This window comes from Mustela putorius, unplaced genomic scaffold (genome assembly GCF_011764305.1).
Source record: "Mustela putorius furo isolate JIRA1106 unplaced genomic scaffold, ASM1176430v1.1 tig00000992_pilon_pilon_pilon, whole genome shotgun sequence".
In the NCBI taxonomy this organism is placed as follows: domain Eukaryota; kingdom Metazoa; phylum Chordata; class Mammalia; order Carnivora; family Mustelidae; genus Mustela; species Mustela putorius.
This window is the reverse complement of record NW_025421526.1, coordinates 183,037-204,426: the sequence shown is the minus strand read 5'-3', so window position 1 is coordinate 204,426 and position 21,390 is coordinate 183,037. Positions and strand designations below refer to the sequence as shown.

The 21,390-nt window shown below is 41.4% G+C and overlaps 1 protein-coding gene across 1 annotated transcript in view; it reads right to left on the bottom strand.

Annotated features, from left to right (window-relative positions):
- The window catches only part of FAM171B (family with sequence similarity 171 member B), a 65,236-nt gene that overhangs the window by 20,399 nt on the left and 23,447 nt on the right, over window positions 1-21,390 (bottom strand). The window contains exons 2-3 of the mRNA XM_045086445.1: window positions 6,116-6,349; window positions 335-427 (exon numbers count right to left, since the gene is read on the bottom strand). Of these exons, the coding sequence (XP_044942380.1) occupies window positions 335-427; window positions 6,116-6,349 (327 nt within the window). The remainder of the gene's footprint in view (window positions 1-334; window positions 428-6,115; window positions 6,350-21,390) is intronic.

Below are 21,390 nucleotides of genomic sequence, written 5' to 3'. Positions count from 1 at the left end.
CACTGACCCGTGTAAAAGCCAGAGAGAGACACAATTGGGAAAGCGGCTGAGACTCTCTCTGCAACATTTCCAGAAGTCCGATGTTCCTACGCGGGCAGGGGTGGAGGTGGGGGGCTGTGAAAATGGTGAAGAGCGAGTCCCATGCACCGCGTCCCGCAGTCGGACAGCGACCCAGGAATCAGTTCAGACCCACTGAGAGCAATCACTCCTGGGCAAGGCAGGGTTTTTCCAAGTGATAACCCACACCGATGCACTAGTGCAGAGCAATTACCTAATTAAAGTGACTGTTATTACTTGACATTTTTACTTACGAGCTGAGAAGTGTGGAACTTACCAGCTAATTTTCCAGTAATTAGAACGGTGTCTTCAAACAGCCATATATTCGCTTGGCTTTGCGGGAACAGCGAAAGTGTAACTGATGAATATACTGTGAAATACAGCACAATTACAATATTTTACTAGATGGGGGGGAACTAGGTAAATAAGTCTGTCCCAGCAGTCCCTAAAAAGTGGAGGTGGGGGGTCGGGAACTGAGGTGGGGGGTCGGGGACTGTGGGACATAAATATAAAGAATGATGAGGGAGAAATCAGAGGACACAGAAAGTGAGGGAAGGTCGGGCGCCACTATTTCATTTTACTAATCCTATTGCCAGTAGTTCACACCAAGGTGACTAATGATGTTCTCAATCCCCAGATAGATACGGTCAGGCCAGATGCTTGAATAACCCTGAAAATCCTCTGCTATTTTCTCTATATAATGGTTACTTGTTATTTCTTTCTAATGGTTTACAAAGTCCTGGCTCCACCTGCAAGGGTCTCTGAGCGAGACCACATCCTCTGCTCGTCTGCGTCCCAGACTCCCTGCATCAGGGCACGGCGCTCCTCACCGCACAGCACGGTTTGCCAGACTCTGAGCTGGCGGAGCAGGGGAGCAGCTGAACGCGTGATGGAACAAATGATCCGCAGGCAACTACGGGCCGTGATGCAGGAGGGGCCAGGCTGCCTGTGGGCACAGACGCCCTCCGTAACTGATGGGACACGTGCAGAGGACCTGAAAGGTAACCACGTTATTTCAAGATCCGGAGAAGCAGGGACAAAAGACAGTTTTATAAGCAAGAACAGACTCACTCTGAGTTCTCGTCTGACAGCTCTCCCCTACCCAGTACCAGTATTTGAAATTAACAGAAATAACATAATATCCCCAAATCAGTGAGGATAAAACAGATTTGCATGGGAATACTTTTCATGTTTTAAGATATTTCAAAGAGCTGTAAAGGGAATAGAAACAAAGGATAAAACACAAAAAGATATGAATGGACATTAAATGAAACATACCTTTTTCCTACAATAGGAAAAGACTACCCGATGAACGTGTAATTTCAATTCAGAATACATTAATAGACTAATTAATGGCTTTATTAAATCGGAGAAAATGTTAGGGGAGTGGCTTGGACCTGGAGATGATACAGTAGGGCACTAGTCTTTCCGTCACAGCTAGCGTAAAACGGGGGCAGCCCTGGCAGCGGAAGGTCATACAACCTGAGGAGACTCTTCCGGACTTCAGTGACCCTTACAGGTCGACTTCCTTTCCCTGACAGAATGTCTCTCACTAGACAAGGGACTAACGGACGCTCTGGCGAAGTGGAGAAATGAAGACGCAGGTGACGGCCACCACAATCCCCACAGAGACAGCGACTATTGACAGTTCAGTATAATCTTCCTGGATTTTTCCCTGTGATTTTCTTAAAAACAGTACAGTATTGCATACCGAGTATTTTTACCCTGCTTTTTCACTTAAGGTAACATCACAAGCATTTCTGTCCCTCAGGAAAAACTTTTTCTAACATTTCCAAGGTCACATACTTTCTTTCTTGAAGTATCAAGACTTACTGAATCCCTAGACTGGTATAAACTTAGATTGTTTTTATTTTCCCTATTATTGCAAAAAATAATATTTGAATCAGCACCCCTGTATACGAATACCTGTCAGCTTCAGTTACCTGTCTCTCTGTTTTTGGGGCAGATTCCGAGCACTGGCATTCTGGGCAAAGGTTATGCAGGTTCAGACGACTTCGGACACACACGTCAGCTGTTCTGTGGGCATCCGCGCCCCCAGCTACGTCTGAGAACGCGCTTCACACCTCACTCTGCCAACCCTGGGAAGGCCCTTTTCCCAACTCTTCTAGGGAGAAGAATCTTAGAAGTGCGAGTGTCTTTGGTGTACAAATCTGAGACTATGAGTAAGATAAAACATTCTGCCGTGTTTTGTGACAAATCATTAGTTCTTCTCATTTTGAAAATTGCCAGGTCATAATTTTATCCACTTATTTAGCCAGGGCCTTGGTGTTTTCTAACTAATTTATATGAATTATTAGCACATTCAGAATATTCCTCTTAGGGGCACCTGGGTGGCTCTGTCGGTTAAGCGTCCGATTCTTGGTTTTGGCTCAGGTCATGATCGCAGGGTTGTGAGATCGAATCCCGCATTGGGCTCTGTGCTCAATACAGAGTCTGCTTGAGAGTCTCTGCCCCTTCCCCTCTTGTGCTCTCTCTCTCTTTCTCACCCGCTCAAATCTTTAAAAAATATATTACTTCTTATTGTCTCATATTTTTCTATTTCTTGAGATATATGGCATATAATTTATTAACTTCGGTTGTACAGCATGATTCAATATTTGTATATATTGCAAAATGATGACCACAGTGAGTTAACACACCACCATGCAGAGTTCCGTCTTTCCTTGTGATGAGAACTTTGAAGATCTGCTCTCTTAGCAACTTGCAAATATGCAATATGGTATTATTAACTATAGTCACCGTGCGATATGGTACCTTTTTTAAAAATAGTGATATCTACTTTTTATGACCTCTTTCATTACTTTTAATTTTAAGCAGACCATCGTAATTAAAAAGAAAATCAGATAGTTTTTTTTTAAATTTTCTTCTATTTAATAGGATTTGATTTTCCACATTTGAACTCCATGAGCAATGTATTTGGAATATGAATCCAAATTCACTTATTCCAGATAGTTAACCAAAACGTCCTAACACTACTTACTGAATATTCGGCCCTGTCTCACTGATTTATAATGGTACCTTATCATAGATTACATTTTCTTATGCATGCTAGTGTCTGATTCGTACCACAGTATCAGAGTTTTAATTGTGTAGGTATATGATGTTTTAGTTATTTGAAATGGCAAATTGCCTCCAATAAATATTCTTTTAAAATGATTTCCAGGTATTTTTATACATTTATTCTCTGAGGATTATTCTTCCAATTTTTTAAAAGATTTTATTTATTTGTTTGACAGAGAGAGATCACAAGCAGACAGAGAGGCAGGCAGAGAGAGAGGAGGAAGCAGAGTCCCTGCTGAGCAGAGAGCCCGATGCGGGGCTCGATCCCAGGACCCTGAGATCATGACCTGAGCCGAAGGCAGAGGAATAACCCACTGAGCCACCCAGGCGCCCCCATTTTTTTTTAATTGTATTAAATATATAAATCAGGAAGAATTGAAATCTTTACAATACTCAGACTTCTAAAGAAATATAATGTTTTGCCATTTATCCAGGATTTTAGTTTTCAGCTTTTTTTTTTTAAGGTCTATCAGTAACATTTGGTAGTTTTATTTTCCCTAACACGTGGTTATTTAACACTTTTTTTTAGGTTTCCCTGCATATATTGTTTGTCCTTGTTGTTCTGAGAGGGATTTCATTATTTTCCATAAATGCGGACTACTTCTGGTAGATATGAATATATACTGATTTGTACCAATGCTTATTCCACACTCAGTAATTCTGTCAAATTCCATTAATTCCATTAATTTTAAGCATTTTAAGATTCTCGCTTTGTCATTTTTCCAGGGATATGATGATAACTGGAAATAGTAAATGTTTTGATTCTTTCTTTTAATAGCTTGTCTCCTTCTCTGGTCTGTTGATATATTTTTGCTCTGATAAAAACTTCTATAATGTAAAATAATATGGACATCGGCGTTCACTTTCTTTTTTTTTTTTTTTAATATTTTATTTATTTATTTAACAGAGACAGAGAGATCACAAGTAGGCAGAGAGGCAGGCAGAGAGAGAGAGGAGGAAGCAGGCTCCCCGCTGAGCAGAGAGCCCGATGCGGGGCTCGATCCCAGGACCCTGAGACCATGACCTGAGCCGAAGGCAGAGGCTTTAACCCACTGAGCCACCCAGGCGCCCCCACTTTCTTATTTTAGTAGAATCACCTCTTATTTTTATAGTTAGTATGATTTTGAAATATTTACCATGTTGAGATCTTTGTGGTCCTAGCTTTTAATGGAGCTTGTTCTTAGTTAGGCACAGATGGTGAACTTATAAAATGCATTTCAGACAGTTCTTGATGTTATCATCTGCTAGTTCTAATGTGTTATGATATGTAAAATTAATAGAGTGACACATTTGATATCCTTATAATCCTGCAAAGAAGAAAAATGGTCTTCTTTGGTCTTAACAGAAAGCTGTATTTAAATAATGGTGAAATTCTTTTTTACTATTCTGTTAAGGATTTTTTTTTTTATTTAGAGTTATAAGACTGGTCTATAGAGGAGTATTTGTGAGAGAGAGAGAGAGAGTGCGCACATATGAGAGCATTTAGTCTGCATTATTTTTGTCAGGTCCCTGAATTAAGGCTGCACTGGTTTTATAAAATTGTGATTTGGAGTACTTTTTTAAAGTAGCCTTTGAATTAAGCTATTTTTACTCGGAACATTTTATCCATGGCTATTAGTCTACCTCATCTAAGATCAACAAAATCATTTATAGTATCACGAAATTGTTTATTAGACTTTTTAAGATTATGGCCATCAAATTTGATCTAGAACATTTTTATGATCTTTATATATTTTATATATTTTTTCCTTTTTCACTTGCCTGTTTACGTTAGGCCAATGCATTTGTAATTTTATTTCAAGGAACTAGCATTTTGTCAATTAGCTCTTTTTTTTTTTTTTTTTAAATTAACGTTCATCTACTTTCCTGTTTATTTTCTTTTTCCTATCTTACTTTTGGTTTCTGTCATTATTCTTCTATCTTTCACTTAGTGAATAATTGTGCCTGATTTGTCTTTAAAGAAGACGAACGCACACAATGCCATGGAGTCACCTCAGACATAGTCTTCTTCAGATTCGAGTCACGATTCTTTATATTTCCTTTACGTGAATCTTGGTTTATCTAATTAATTTTTCATTTCTTTCTCATTCTAAACTTCAACAATGGTTCAAGAATTCAAATGTTTCCAACATGAAAGCAAATAAAGTGTGTAGATTCTAATAAGAACCATCACAATTCAAAGAAAGAAGACGTCTGACGACCTAATGTGTCACACATGCAATCAGCAGGACTTGCGTTCTGCTACCTGGTATGGCCTGGACTTCTCCAAATCCAATTAGTCACACTAAGTCCTATCAATTCTTATTTTTTCGCCTCCGATTTACTGAGATGTAATTCTCATGCTGTGTAAGTTTAAGGTGTGCGATGTTTTGATCTGTGTGTACGGTGAAGTGATCGTGCGGTGATTACTGATTCTGTCCTCCGCCGGCCTCCGGTCCTGCCCTTCTTTTCACGCCCTCTCTAGCCACAGGCTGTTGTTACCACCACCAGGAACACAACCACAGGTTGATAGCGAGGATCCCTGAATGCATTTTAGCCCTGCTTTTGGCCTAAACATCATACGCTGTTAAAGTAAGTTCAGTTTCCAAACCACTTACAGTTAAGGTACTTGAGAATCTGTGCTAACCGCCTTATTGTTCGGCACATAAATCTGACTTTCTGTCTCCTCTTTGGAGAGCATCCTTTCCTCATCCGGTCCACACTGCTTCTGGCTCACCCACCAGGGCAGGCCAAGCCTCCCACGACCCCTGCAGATCAGGTTTGTACCTGAGCAGAGCCTCTTGTGTCAAGCCTCTGTAGGAAAACTAAATAAAAGCAAGTTTTCTCCAAACTGGCACTCACTCCAACCTCTCTGTATGGACTTCATATAGGCGCTTCTCATTTTTATTTTACCAGAACAAGAGTCCCAAAGAAGAAAAAAACAAGCAAACCAAAACCCATTTACATTTAGTAAAGGCACAACACTGCACGTGCTTACTTGGCATTTTTCCAGTCTTCCACGGCAGAGATGTCATCACGTAGCCATCTTTGTAAGCAACCACGGTTAAGCTGAGCCCCAGTGTGTAGGGCACTTTTATCAGCACGGCTCCGTTGCTCTTAGTGACTGTGGAATTTGTCTTTGTGTAGTTTACAAACACTTCTACGACCGCTGGACTCAGGTACTGCCGACTGATGATGTCATTCACCTGGACTTTCAGCATAAATACAGACACTGGAGGAGAAAAAAACCAGAAAGGGCAGCAGGTTAGACCCTGGAACGTATACGACGCTATGCTCTAAAATGTCGTTCAAGATATCTGAATAACAGCACAAAACTGCTGGTAGAATCTGGAAATACATATGTGTGAGGTATAAAGAAAGAGGTATAAAAACATTCCAACAAGTTCATTATTCTTTCTAAAACTGAATACATGTGACTTTATTGTTAATAAGACAGTATTCTAATTTCTTCTGCCAATAACAAAGGAAAAGGAAGCAGTGGATAAGGAGAAGAGACTGGTTCTCTCTTCAGAAGAACACATTTTTACTTGGCCTCCCTAATCCTAATGCTATCAATTAACTAACTGAAAATGTAGCCCAAGTTGCTGGAATGAAATGCAATCTCACCAAACTGAGTACATGGCTGGCTCCTTCATTTGGCTCTGTTGTCTGGAAAGCAAAGGATGTGTTTCAAATTACAAAATATCAAAACAACATCCTTAAAATATCAAAAAGTATTTCTGTTAAATGTATAACAAAGCACAGTAAGATAATACACTGAGGAAAATCAAAATTAACTTGTTTCCTAACTTAAACCTCCAGCTTTACAGATCTTGACAATATGTTCATGAATTTCCTAACGTTGATGTCTTGGTTAAAAAGAACTTGTATCACCATGGAAATGCCTTTGTAAAGCCTGTATCACAACACCTTTGCCAAAGATGCCTTCTCTTGGAAGCACCATTAATGGGCTTTGGAGTCAGTCAAGGTCAATCTCTGCCACTCCCTAGATTGTGACCTGGGGGAAGTTACTTCTCAAGTCCATTTGCTCCTCTGTAAAATCAGGGGAATAGTAACTACTTTGAGGTAATAAAATGAAATCATACAGATAATGTGCTCAGGACAGTGCGGCTGTCACTTAATATCATTATTAATAATAAAAATCATTACTGCATAACTGGAGACTATTTTACAAACAGTCATCAGTGAAAGTCCCTCAAGAGGGAGCACGTGGTTGGCTCAGTCGGTCAGCTGTCTGACTCCGTTCCTGCTCGGGTCGTGATCCCAGCGTCCAGAGGTGGAGCCTCACATCAGGGTCCCTGCTCACCGAGGACCCTACTTAGGCCAGAGATTCTCTCTCTCTCTGTCCCCCACACCCGCACGCGTGTTCTCTCTCTCTAAAATAAGTAAATACATCTTTGTAAACACATTGCCACAGAATTAGTCCTCAAGAAGTATTTTTTAAAGATGTATTTAACCCTCTCTGCCAAGCAGAGAGCCCGATGCGGGACTTGATCCCAGGACTCTGGGAACATGACCTGAGCCGAAGGTAGAGGCTCAACCCACCGAACCTCCAAGGAGCCCCAACAAAGACATTTTTTTTTTTAAAGATTTTATTTATTTATTTGTCAGAGAGACAGCGAGCGAGAGCGAGCACAGGCAGACAGAGAGGCAGGCAGAGTCAGAGGGAGAAGCAGGCCCCCTGCGGAGCATGGAGCCCAATGTGGGACTCGATCCCAGGACGCTGGGATCATGACCTGAGCCGAAGGCAGCTGCTTAACCAACTGAGCCACCCAGGCGTCCCCAACAAAGACATTTTAAATACAAATAGAACTGCTGCAATAATCACCCAGTCCTAGGAAAGATACAACCTAGCCAGCTCGGAAAGAGCTCTGTTCTTTCAAGAATCTAAAACGGCAGTCATTATCCAAACACTGTTCCTCATACAGTCCAACACAAAGGTCTCTCAGAGCATATCCCCTCTCATGTATGATAACAGCACGGTAATACTACACATAGTAATCATAACCACAAGAACTAAACTATGTTGAGGATTAATGAGCCAGGCATTGTGTCAGTTTTTAAGTGCATCATTCCATTTACTCTTCAAGACCCTATTACAGAAATATCACTGTTCTCGTCATCATATATATTGGTAACTGTTTTCTAATTACTCATGGCCAACCCCCAGCCGATGGAGAAAACAGGACACAAACTTGGACCTTCTCTCCTCCAAGCTCGTGCTCTTAAGCCACTGACCTGACTTAGCTCTTAAAGCAACTCTAGCCACAGTTTAGAGGGCAGAGATGGGGAAAAACAAATTGTACTGGACAGTCATACCTTAAAATGAGGTTCCAGCAGTCTGTCTAAAAGGTCGTTCATTTCCAGGACAACAATCTCATATATATTCAAATATATATATGGAGAACAGAGGTCACTGGGGTTTCTCCAGCACTCTGCTTTCTCAGCATTTTTAATAACAGGCAGCCTTGTGGGAAGTTAAATTCTTTGTGAATAGTCATTACTATCATTACTTTTAATAGATAAATTTGGGAGTATCAGGTACTAAAAAGTGAACTAAGCCCTGGGCTTTGGCACCTACTGTTCCTCAAATTATTTAACTATTTTCTCATCATTTTATAAGTTCACCCCATTACTCTAAAGTAAAAAAAGAAAAATCATATTTGTAACATTTAAAATCAAAATATGGAGGACTGGGGATAAATACATTCCTAATGCAAGCCTCGCATATATATTATCACAAAAATCTCCATATACCTTTGCAACGTATGTGATACCGAGTCCACTTTACCAGTGAAAATAGAGGATTCAGACAAGTAATGTGGACTGCCCCGAAGGCTCACATGTATTAGGAGGCCTCGCCAGCCTTCAACGTTCCCAGGAGTGATTCCAAAGCCACCTTTAGACCATATAACAGGGAGTCTTGGGATCACATTACTAAAGTTAATTCAAGGAACATGATGCTGCAATTACTGAGAAATGCTTATATAACATCAATTACAAAGAAAAAAATACATACTAAACTAAGGCCTCAAACTCAAGTGGGAACTACAACTGGGGTAAAAAAAATAAAAGGCTGTACTCTATGTGACATGAGGGCCACCTGCACCGAACATCCCTGAATAGGCCCGTCACTACAGTCAGCTATGTACCGTGGAGGACAAGCAGCTGCCCTGTTCAAAATAATCCCCCGAGCCTCCTAGCTCCTACTCCCCTAAGAAGAAACGGACTGAGCCGCGGACAAAAAGCATCCAACTAACTGGGGCCAGAAAGATGCTGTCAGGACCTCACAATGTGGCTGAAGTTACACAGAGGCTAACGCTTGCCGGCACCGGCGCATCTTAGAACATGCACGAGTGCCTGCTCACCGAGCCTCCCCAGGTCTCCCATGGCTGGTCCTATAGCCCTTCCCAGTCTGTGAGCTGAACCACGATCCTTCCCCAACGACCCTTATTCCTTGCAACCACAGTCAGACTGGTCGCTTGCTTCCAAAGCAACGGCACGAGTGCAAATGCAGGATGTGTTATTTAAGCGCTACTCAATCTTTTCTAAGAGAAGATGAACAGAAGGAAGGATAATGTTATGTACCAAAAATAGGGTAAGACACAGGAGAAGGAGATGGCACATAACTAAAAGGGCACACGATTCTCTCCAAGTTTGATAATCGGTCTTATTCCTATGAAATATACCTACAATGGCTCCTTCAACAGCATATTTAGGAATGGGAATTTTGATGAATTCATTTGCTCCAAAGATTAATTTCAGCAATTCTCAGAGCCCTTGATTAATAGACAAATTCCAATGTGCACTAAGATCTTGAGCTAAATTCTTTAAAACACCGCGTATTCCATCTGCTTCATCCTGTAAAAATACAGTTGCCAAAATAAGACACACTAAAGCCTCCTGACATTCTGAAGCTGGGTTTGATTAATAAATGTTTTCTAAAACATTTTCTAATTCGGAATGGATTATTTTATTTTCCACATGTAATCATTATGTTAATGACTAAATTTGATGAGAAAATGAAAATCAAATTCAGGGAAAAAGTGACTGGCAAAGGTCAGACCTTGGCTATGTGCACCGTAGATAGACCTTGTAGCGTCAGGACAGGATGTAACCCTGACCAGCAGTGTCCTCTCTAGCTCAAACTGGAAAAAAACGTATGCTATTGGTTACACACACACACATACACCTAGCCCAGTGCCAGAAACTTTATACATGCTGTCCAGTGTCTTCCTAATAGCCATCTGCGAGACTTACCCCGCTTTAAGGCAAGGACACTATGGCTAAAGTCGCACAGATTAAGATGGGCTGAAGCAGCATCCGCAGACTGGTTCACTGGACTCCAAGTTCTCCCCACTCTACTCCCCACATCTCTCACTGAAAGGCCTTAGATGCGGTTTTCAGCATATTCCAAAGCTTCCTTATTTCCTTCTGGCCAGTGCAGAGAAGGAAGTGGTGGTTTGCTGACCCTCTGAGTCTCCTGCCCCAGCCCTCTGCCTGGTTTGTCTGGTCCCAGCATAAAGAGCAAAACCAGCACCAAGGAAAGCGAAAACCCGAAGTCTCAGCTGGAGGCCTGCTCACTGCAATTAAAGGCACACAAACGATACTTCCTCTTCCACATAAAAGGAGAAGTGATAAAGACTTGCCTGCTGGTGACTTAAATAAATAGGACATTTCTGACTTCCATGATGTCAACAGCTGATCAGCAAACAGGCCTAGCAAGCAGAAGTTCCCCATACATAGAATCTCCATAACAATATCCCTTACTAGTTCTCTCCTCCAGCAAAAATACTTTGGCATTTAGATGGGGCAGATTCTGTGATTAAATATATAATTTTCAACCACAGGTGCTTTTGCCTCCGTAATCTGTCTACCCTTCTCCACTGCACTGTTCAGCTTTCCATGCACTTGGTATTTTCTCTGTCACTTAATTATAATTATTATGTCTTGCCCACATAATCTTCTTTTCAATATGTCACCATTAGTTTAAAAATGGTTCAATACCAAATGATTTCAACTGAGCCCTCGGAAAACACATAATCTGAATGTTGAGAGAAACAAAAACAAAATACACATCAATGAGCACGGTCCTGAGGTTGCTGGGGGAAATTTTAACTACCACATAATTAAAAGCATTGTTCAGTAGTGAGAATCACTAAAATTCAAAAGACTAATCTACACAGAAGGGCTCCTGAAAAAGCATGTTAGAACGAACACTGTATTACGGTTTTGCTATAGGACAGAGAGGTAACTCAAAGCCTAGGAAGGGTGTAGAAAAAAGTAAAGCTAGCCATTTGTTTGGCTGTCATCTAGAACTTAAAGTGGGGTGGGCTGATAAATTATAACCCCACTACTTTTCGAGAGCACTCGACATCACCTTCTTAGGTTGTTACCATTCTGTAGGTTATAACTGTGCCCACAGAGAAGCCACCTTATTTTCAGATTTCTCCAGTACAAAAACTAGCTTACTTCTTTTTCCATTATATTTCAAGCATCTGCAATCATTTCATTTAACATACAACAATCTTTTTTCTCTAGGAATATAATGCTTAAAACATGCTAGGTTTATAAAGCTTTTATAGACAGATCAGAGATCAAATTGTTCTATACAACACTCTAACAATAAGATTTTAAAACTTTATTGAGGTTTATGTATTCTAATGAGAACCAGACTAATGAAGAGCATAAAAATAATAGTGGATTGAAATGGTTGGGAAGGATTAGAAGTATTCTAATTTCTCCATGGGCGCCTGGGTGGCTCAGTCAGTCAAGCATCTGCCTTCAGCTCAGGTCACAATCTTAGGGTCCTGGGAACGAGCCCCACGGCTCTGCTTCTCCGACTCCTACTGTCCCTCCCCCACCCCGCTTGCATGTTCTCACTCTCGAATAAATAAATAAAATCTTTTTTTTTTTTTAAAGAAATATTCACCTTCATTACTACACCCATCAAATGTTTATTGACGTCCACTTTGGGCCAGATCTGCTCTAGCAGGTACTGGGAATACAAACATAAAGATGACCCAATCTTGCTTTAAGGATTAATTTAAAATCTATGTATACAACAATTCCTATAATAAGTATCCACGTGTTAGATACTGGAACTACCTAAACGCACAACAGTGGACGAACAGATCAAGAAGATGCGTGTACATACACTGGACTATCCCGGGTCAGAAGGAGGGAATCCCGCCGTTTTCTACAGTTTAGAGACTGGAGGACATTGCGCTAAGTGAACTAACCCTCACCCAGAAACAAACATAGTGTTATGATTATACGTTCTATGTGGCATCCAGAATAACCAAATCCATAGAAGCAGAGAGCAGAACGGTGATGGCCACGACTGAGCGAAGAGGGGGGTGAGGGCCCAACTGCGCCAAGTTTCAGTCACGTAAGAGAACTGAGTTCTGACGACTTACCATGCCGCGTAGTGCCTATTGCTAATACTACTGCACTACACAGTTCAAGTTTGCTGCAGGGCAAATCTGTAAGTGTTCTTACCACAAGGAGAGTCGATGCCAATGACGATGATGAAACAGTGCCAGGGTGTCAGGCAACTCTGCGAGCGGACGCACACGCCTCGGCCCGACGGCGGTGGTGGTTTCACGGGCACACTCCAAACTTACGGAGCGCGTATATTAAGTATATATAGCTTTCTACATGTCAATCATACCTTGATGCATAGTTTTTAAAATATAAAAAAAAATGTGAATTTAGTATTTACTTCGGAATCAATTCCCACTATCATTTCTTGGACAGGGGGATGTCAACATCTTTAGTTTCGATCACCAGAGCATCTCCCCATTTATTCTCTCCTGTTTTCCACAGTCTGACTTTTTGGTCCATTATGATGGAGACTTTGTGGTGAGAACCCAGAAGACGACAAACTTCTGGCTGTGACCCAAATCAGGTTTTATTCATTCTTTGCCATTTTCATACAAGACATCTAGTCACAGAAGTCATAACTTAGAGCTAGCCATACAAATATCTTGTAGTGTAAACATACAAAAATCTTGTAAAAAGAAAAATCTGGTCCCAAATTTAAATGTCCGCGTATTTAAAACCTTTAGTAGAGACATAACAATCATGGTTTCACTAAAGAGAATATAAATTAATTCCCAATTCTTTAGTCTGGCATTCAAAATCTAAGATCTGGCTACCACCCTGCTTTCTAGACCCGTCTGTTTGGGAACTGACCACCTGCGGCCGGTTCTGACCCACCACGGATTGCTGTAAATGAGGTTTTACCGTCACCCTGCCACAGCACGCACTCACGCATGGCCTGTGGCTGCTTTTGCTATAAAACAACAGAGCTGACAGCTGCATCAGAAGCCATATGGCCTGCGAAGATAAACAGTTACTATCTGGCACTTTTCCACAAAAAGTTTGCTGGTTCCTGCTCTGCAGTGTCACGTAAATGGGTCAAAGGTCACTATTCGAGATTGACCCACTTTCCTGCTACATAATTCACTTCTTTCATCTGAAAATCTACCCCTTTTTTTTCATCTCTACCCATCAAAATCCTACTCCGTTCTTTAAAGTGTAGCGCAAATGAATTTGGCCTTACTTCTGTCAGACGGGACCTTCTCTCCTGTCCTACTAGTCGGACGGCACAGGATGCGTTCTGGTCCATGTCGTGCTTTCTGCTTGTACTCTCTGTGAGAGTAAGTTTCTTCACAGCCAGTGTTATTCCACATCGGCCCTGTGTCCTACCAGAGTCTAGGAAGGGGTTCGGAACATGTATTCTAGAAGCATGCGACACGGGTCAGGAAGAAAAGTGGGAAGAAGAGTAGGAGAAAGAAGAGAAGTGAAGGGAGAGAGACAGGACAATCCAAGTGGCTGAGGAAGGACTGACTGTAGGATTTCCAGAGGCCACCTGAAGTTACAGCTGCTTTTCAGCCCCAGGATCGCGTACAATCTTGAGTTTGATCCACAGTTATCAGTGAGAAATATATTATTGCAACAATAGCAACAAATAAATATTAAGATTCCTTTTCCTTTCAAAATTAATACATTTTCTTCTTCTTCATAACAATATTTAACTTGGAAATTTTAACTACAGAATAATGTATAAGTAGCAAAACTTGCTCAATAAATAGAATGCAACTGTATTATCGGAAAGATTAAATTTAAAAGTTTTACTTTTACTATTACAAAACAATACCAGCACAGTCTTACAACTCTTTCTCCTAGGGTACCAGCACAATTTCCCTAGTTCAATTAGAAGGAGGGTTGGAAGGACAGAAACAAAACAAGGCCAACAGAGAAGCTGGTAAGGAGAAAGAACCGTATTATTCACATTCAATAGAGCGGAGTGGAGAGGGCGGAGACAGTTCAATCTTTATGGCACTTCCAGGACGGACACAGAGCCTTCTCCTTCCAAAGGAACAAAAGACTCTGCTGAACTAAAGACGAACAGCAACCAAAGCTCACTAAAATAGAAAAGCTGCCTTTTCATTGCTTAAGTACCAGATTGGATCCAAAATTCTTACTGGCTCTAGAATTAACAACAACAACAAAAACAACTGTTCCTGTTTGAAGCAGAAACAAATTTATTTGCAGTAAGTTAATATGACAGAGAAAATGTCAAATCAAAGAAGAAACCAAAGAAATAAAATAAGGACATTATCTCCAAAGGTGAAACATGTTACAAAGCAAATAAAATACACATTTTCTCCATTATGACCAGAGGCTAAATGAGTAGGATTCTCTAAAACTAATGACAGGGATAAGCTAAAAGGAGTCTTCTAACTTAATAATCAGCACATAGGGATGCCTGGGTGTCTCAGTGGGCTAAGTGTCTCACTCTTGCTATCAGCTCAGGTCTTGATCTCAGGGTTGTGATTTCAGCCCACGTTGGGTTCCATGCTGGGGAGCCTACTTAAAAAGGAAAAATAAGCACACTGCAAACGATTCAACAGGGACGAGTGAGAGGTCTGGGCCATTAGCACTTGGACTCAGTTCGTTCTTGCCCACCCAAAAGCTCTCTTCCTCGACGGAAGTAGAGCAGTCGGACTCTAGCTCCTAAAACATATTGCCCAAGCTCACTCCAGAGTCATTTCCCAACCTGACTTTCATCTCTCCTTCCCAGTTTTTCATCCTGCCTCATCATCAGACAATTTCTCCTTCACTCACTCACAAATTCAGTTAACTTCCATTTACAAACGATGCTATGCATGGTGGCATTAATGTGGAGCAACAGAAGATCCTAGAGCCCAGAGAGGGAAAGTGAAGGATCAGGTTTTCACTTGCTTGAAAAAGCACCAGTCCCGCTGCCACAAACGTGCTGGGCGCCTAACTCAGACGAAAGTAGAGGAAAAGGCTTGACAGGCTGAAGGGCATGGCCCCCCATTGCCCCAGGCATATACAGTAACATTCATCAGTAACACAGTGAACATTCCAAGGGGCGCATTCCTAGGGTTAGGGTCCAGGCCCCACTGGACACATGCAAGGACTGAGCAACGCAGTCGGTCGAGTCAACACTCTTCCCACACCCCACGCTGCCGTAATCCCTTCTTAACTCGCTATACGATTTCCTCATTATGTTCATTTTCTGTTTCCCGTACTAGAATGTTAGCTTTATGAGGTCATGGACTTTTTTGTCTTATTAACTCCTGTATCCTCAAATAACAGTCCCGAGTTTTGAATGAATCACTGAATGCGTGGCCGAGTGCCTCACTCTGACGCCAGTAAGACAGAGCCCCAGCCCAGGAGTTAAGGACTGCGAGGGGAGACGCAAATGTGTCAAACGAGGCAGGTGAGCTCCTAAGTAGAGCAGGACAAGGACACGGGCAGGCCCTTTCTGCCCACAGACGACGTGGAAGTTACATGCCTGAAGCTAAGTGAGAGTCTTTGATCCTTTACCACTTCCTCCTTGAGTTACTTCTTTCAACAGATTCATTCATTCAAGAACCAAGATCAGAGCAACCATGTTGCTTTTCTTTAGGAAAGCAGTTGCAGGGTACCCCAGCAGCTCAGCTGGTTAAGCACCTGCCTCTTGATCTCAGCTCAGTCTATGACCTCTGGCTCTTGAGATCAAGCCCTGCATTGGGCTCCACACTCCGGGGGAGTCTACTTCAAGATTCTCTTTCTCTCTCTGCCTCTCCCCTATCCCCGCTCATACTCTCTTTTTCTCTCTCAAATAAATCTTAAAAAGAAAAAAGAAAAAGAAAAGCAATTATACCAATTATTACTCCACTTCAACTAATTTGTTGAATAGTCCTCTAGTATAGACCAAGAAACAAAACTGGAAGTTGGAAATAAAAATGGAAACAAATAATAGAGGTGGAAACAAAAAGACTACTCTAAGGGAAAAAGCCCCATTTGGAAAAACAACTAAGGAACATTTTTAATATAAAGGTTTTATGAACTCTATTTCACAAAGGCTTACGTTTCTTAGTAAAATGCTATTAAAAGGAAAACCATTAGGAATCTTTGACTAGTTCATGTTTTCCCCTGGGTGCCTCAAACGCACGGATGACAGTACACGGGAGAAACGAGAAGAGCTGTAGAGAACCATCACTCTTCCCTCTCCTGAACGTAACAATGAAAACTGGGCTAGAGGTCATTGATCATCAGGTCACTGCCTGTAGGTATTCAACTGCTAAGCCTAGGCATGCATTCCAAGAGAAGAGATAAGTCACACTCTCTCTAGGTAGGGTACAACACCCTGTTGGGGATGATTCGAGTGCGTTCCTTCATTTGGACAGAGTTCTACAGCCTCCTTCACAGTTCTCAAGTATTCTCAGTCAGTATAATTTATGAGGTCTAAAGAGGACTGTGTCATCCAGGCCAAAAGGAGAGACAAGTTATTGCTATTTATATAACATCCTAAAATGGATTTGGAATACCAAAGCAAAAATATCCCCCCAAAATTATGCCCCAGAAATATTTCCCACCAAGTGTCTAGAAAGGATGTAACATCTCCGAGCTACAAGACTGTAGAGTGTGAGTACTATTTGGAGCTGCACAATTTTAAGCCAGGGGACCTGGAGTAAGAGAACTCACTGCAGAAGTCCACTTTAGCTCGTTTCTCTAGACTGGCCTTTCTGGTAGGTCACCTGTCTGTACCAACTGGGATGGGCCGCAACCCCCACCTCCTGCCCGGGGAACTATCGAACGCCTCCCAAAGACCAGCATCTCTACAGCCCATGTAACAGGGACAGCCTACTATTTATCCTGCAGCAGAAATGTTTTATTTACCATTGTTTATAAGACAAATTCAAATTTTAAAGACAACTCAGAATCAAAGAATACAGTACTGCGAAGTATTTATTAGTACAGCACCTTGAATCCAGTTAAGCACTTTTTCTTAGTACCTATTTTTACCGTGTCTTAATGCCGCAAAGAAATAGTGTGACTAATCTCTTTTCTTGGAATGTATGGCTAGGCTTAGCAGTTGAATACCTAAAGCAAATGACGGAAGTGATGAATATTTAGTAAACAAATCTGTAATACCTAAAACAGAAAAATATCAGAAGCCTGAGATTTGGGGCCCCAGTTCCCACATTGTGCTCAAAGCCAGCAAAGGGGCTATAAATTCACTGGGGTAAATTTTCAAGCAGGCACAATGATAACATCTGTTGGCCACCACCAAAGCTGGGTTGAGTCCCTAATTCAAGGTACTGGCCTCAATCAATAGCATTACCTCATTGTGAAGGTGGGTGTTCAGTGATTGCTCTGACAAAAAGTAAATATTGCTTGACAATGATTATCGAAGGGGAAATGGAGGCAGCAGAGTTCAGTCTCATTCTGAGGGCTGAGAAGTTGTGTCCTAACAAGTTACAACCCATTTAGTTATTAGCAAGTAGGCATTATTGTTTTCAAATGACTACTAAGTTGTTAGGTCACACACTCTCACGAATTCCTGAGATGCTAAAGGGTCTATGAGCCAAGAAAGTTTTGGAGCCTCTGTATCTGTTTGCTACACAATTTTATTAAGTACCTACTATGTACAAGGTCTGGGCCAGTCACTGTGAGAAATACAAAGACATGAGTTGCCTTCAAAAATGCTCATGAAAGAGTCAAATGGGCAGAGAGCCGGTACTGGGAAGAGCACATGTAAAGTGCTCGAGCTCAGAAGTATAGGGTTAAACTCCTCTGGCTAACAATGGTAAGAAATGGTCCTGTGTGAATTCTGAGTTTGCCTGTTCACATTACTGTCTTATTGTAAATATTCCAGGAAACAACTGTTTTTCAAAAACACATGTGTTGGGGCACCTGGGTGACTCAGTGGGTTAAAGCCTCTGCCTTCGGCTCAGGTCATGATCCCAGGGTCCTGGGGATCGAGCCCCGCATCGGGCTCTCTGCTCAGCGGGAAGCCTGCTTCCCCCCCCCCCCGCCTGCCTCTCTGTCTACTTGTGATCTCTGTTAAATAAATTAAAAAAAATATTCTAAAAAACAAACAAAAAAAAACAAAAGAAAACCACATGTGTTGTAAACACATATGCATCTATTTAACTCTTCTGAACACATGACTAATTGTTTGAATGAACAAATAAGTGAAAAATATTAAATGAACCTCTTAAAAAACCTCAAGATCATCCGTTTGTATAATGTGTTACTCTTGCTACCTTTCCCGGTACACTCAACTCCCTTGGCCTAGGACAGTGGTTCTCAGCCCTGTGTGAACATTAACTCAATCTGGGGATCTTTCGCTATATTCCCAGCCCCCACTCCAGTCCAATTAAGTCACAATCACTGCAGATGCGGTCCAGGGAATCACATTTTTAAAAGGTCCCAGATGAGTCTAATGCACAGCCGAGGTTCAGAACCACTGACCTAGGGTAAAAAATAAGCATATCCCAGAGGGAGAGGGGTATGACCTAATGCCATCTCCTTCAGTTCAATCGTTCCGTTTCTTTTAATATAAAAGGATTTAAATGACTTCCTGAGGACGGCAGTGGGCGCATCCATTCAGTCCCCTGTGTGCTCACCCGCCCTCTGCTGCACAGCCCTGAAGGCACACGCACCCCAGGCAATCAGGGAATGGGGAAATCCATCGGAGATGTACAATACTAGATGCGGACGTGAGAGACACCTGACCTTGGTGGCTGCATCTCTTCGTAATTATTGTTTACTATTAAATAATATTTGTTGTTTACATAATATTTAGCTCCGTGGCCTCAAATTTAAAAGTGTTCGGCTTCACTCGCTTTTTTTCATTAGGTTTTTTTTTTTTAATATTGTATTTAGAAAATACAGAAAAAACAGAGGAGAATAAAAGTTGTTTCCTAATTCAATTTCTCAGAAGTCCCTTGGATTTCATTCAGTAGTTTGAATAGCATACTGAAAAAACCCCAGATTTACAACATGAAGATTATATTGTGTATATGTGTATAAACACGTCTGTGGTTACATAAATGTGAAGTAAGGTGTGAAGGAAACTCACGAAATTAAGACTGACTGTTCTCTTGACTGTACCCGCTGGGTCATGGGGGAGTGGGGTACCGGCTCCCTGGCTCCAGTGTGCGATGTGACTTACTACACTGAGCTTGCACTTAGAAGTAGGAAAGAATAAAGAAAAGAAGCTAATAAAGAATATTATGAGCTGCATTCTTCACTTAAGATTCTATTGGGACCATGTATCCATGGAATTAAACCTTTTTAGAAATTACATTTTTCTTACTGAACATTCTATTGGCTACTATTCATTTAACTTTCTCCTACTGGTGTATGCTTAGTCATCTCTATGTTTCACATTTGCAAACAATGCTTTAATTAAAAATCCATGTACATAAATGTTCCTCTGAGTTCTTCACTGTTTCCTTGGAAGGAGAAATAATAGGTCAAAAAGTATGAGCTGTTTAAAGCTTCTTGATTTGTATTCCTAAAATGCTTTCCGGAGGGTGCTACCAATTTCTCCTGTAAACAGGAGAGCATTCATATTTCATTTCACGGCAGTCACTCCATCAACATGACTGCTCCTACCTCCCCAGGGAGTTAACGTGAAAAACAACGTTCAGTCAAGTTTCAAAACAATTCTAATTTCTTTTAAGTTTACCTTCTATTCCCAACATTATTAGTTGCTTTGTTTTATTTTTTCTTCCTGCCTCTTGAAGGGGTGAGAGCGTCTCCTATGAAGAAAATGAGTGCAGAGACAGCACCCTTACAGAGAACACAAGGAGCCCAACGCATGTGCGCTTGCTTGTTCGGGGCTGCACTCGTGAACTCACAGTAAAATCAAGTGGAAAGGATTTAAGGAAACATCCATTTTCTCTTACGGAGGCTTTCTTCTCTGGTTCTTTCTACATGCAAAGTATGTTTAAACCAATAAAGAGAAAATGGAATTTATTTAGAACCCTCCAGACACATGCTTCAGCACGTCTTTAGAAAGGGTTTGAAACCAACCGTGGGTCGGTCGGCATCTCATGATAGCAGACGAGACCCACCCTGCTGCGAGAAGGCTAGACGTGGACAGAGCGAGTCCCAGCACTTTCTCTGTGCGTCTCTGCTCCCGTAGCACCACGAAGCCAGCTCCCTGTCCACAGACATCTGAAAGGAATACCGACCAGCAAATAGAAATTCAGGGGCTACAAGAGCCGAAAGCATTAACACAGCATTAATTCCACGACACGTACAAGATGCAGCTTGTATTAGCAGATAACTAATATGTTGCCAGACCGGGAAACTGCAAGGAAAACGGACCATTCATTATTTTTGAGGTGGAAAAGTAACATGAAATTGAAAGATCTTAAGAGACAAAACAGATAGGACCATGCATATAAGTGTTCATTTTGTATGAAAAAGGTCTGTAGATAGCACTGCGGTATTTTCAAAACTTCAGATAGCAATTAAATTCACATGAGTAGACACTCACCGAATACTGACCAGGCATCAGGTAGAGCGCCAGGTCCAGAGAGAGCATGTGCAGAAACTGTGCTAAATTTTCATGTGTGTTGTTGTTATATTTAATACAACCCGGTTTCAAGTCTGAAGTAGTTGACAGCCCAGGAGGAAAGGCATACAAAATTATGAACAAAGTATTATGGGATTCAGAAAAGGAAAATATGAATTCTAAATGACAATGTTTTCAAGTAAGAATTAACTGAGGCTGAACTTGAAGGAAGGAATAAATTTTAAAACATGGGGCTGGAGTACGAACATGTAAGGAAGGAGGAACAGATGAGAAAGGCACCAGAGTTGGAAAAAAAAAAGAAAAGAAAGTAAATAAATGCAACATTAAGGGAACACCAGTCGCTGAGGAAGAGGAGACGGGTCTGAGCACAGTGGAAGGTGACCACCTTCCACTGT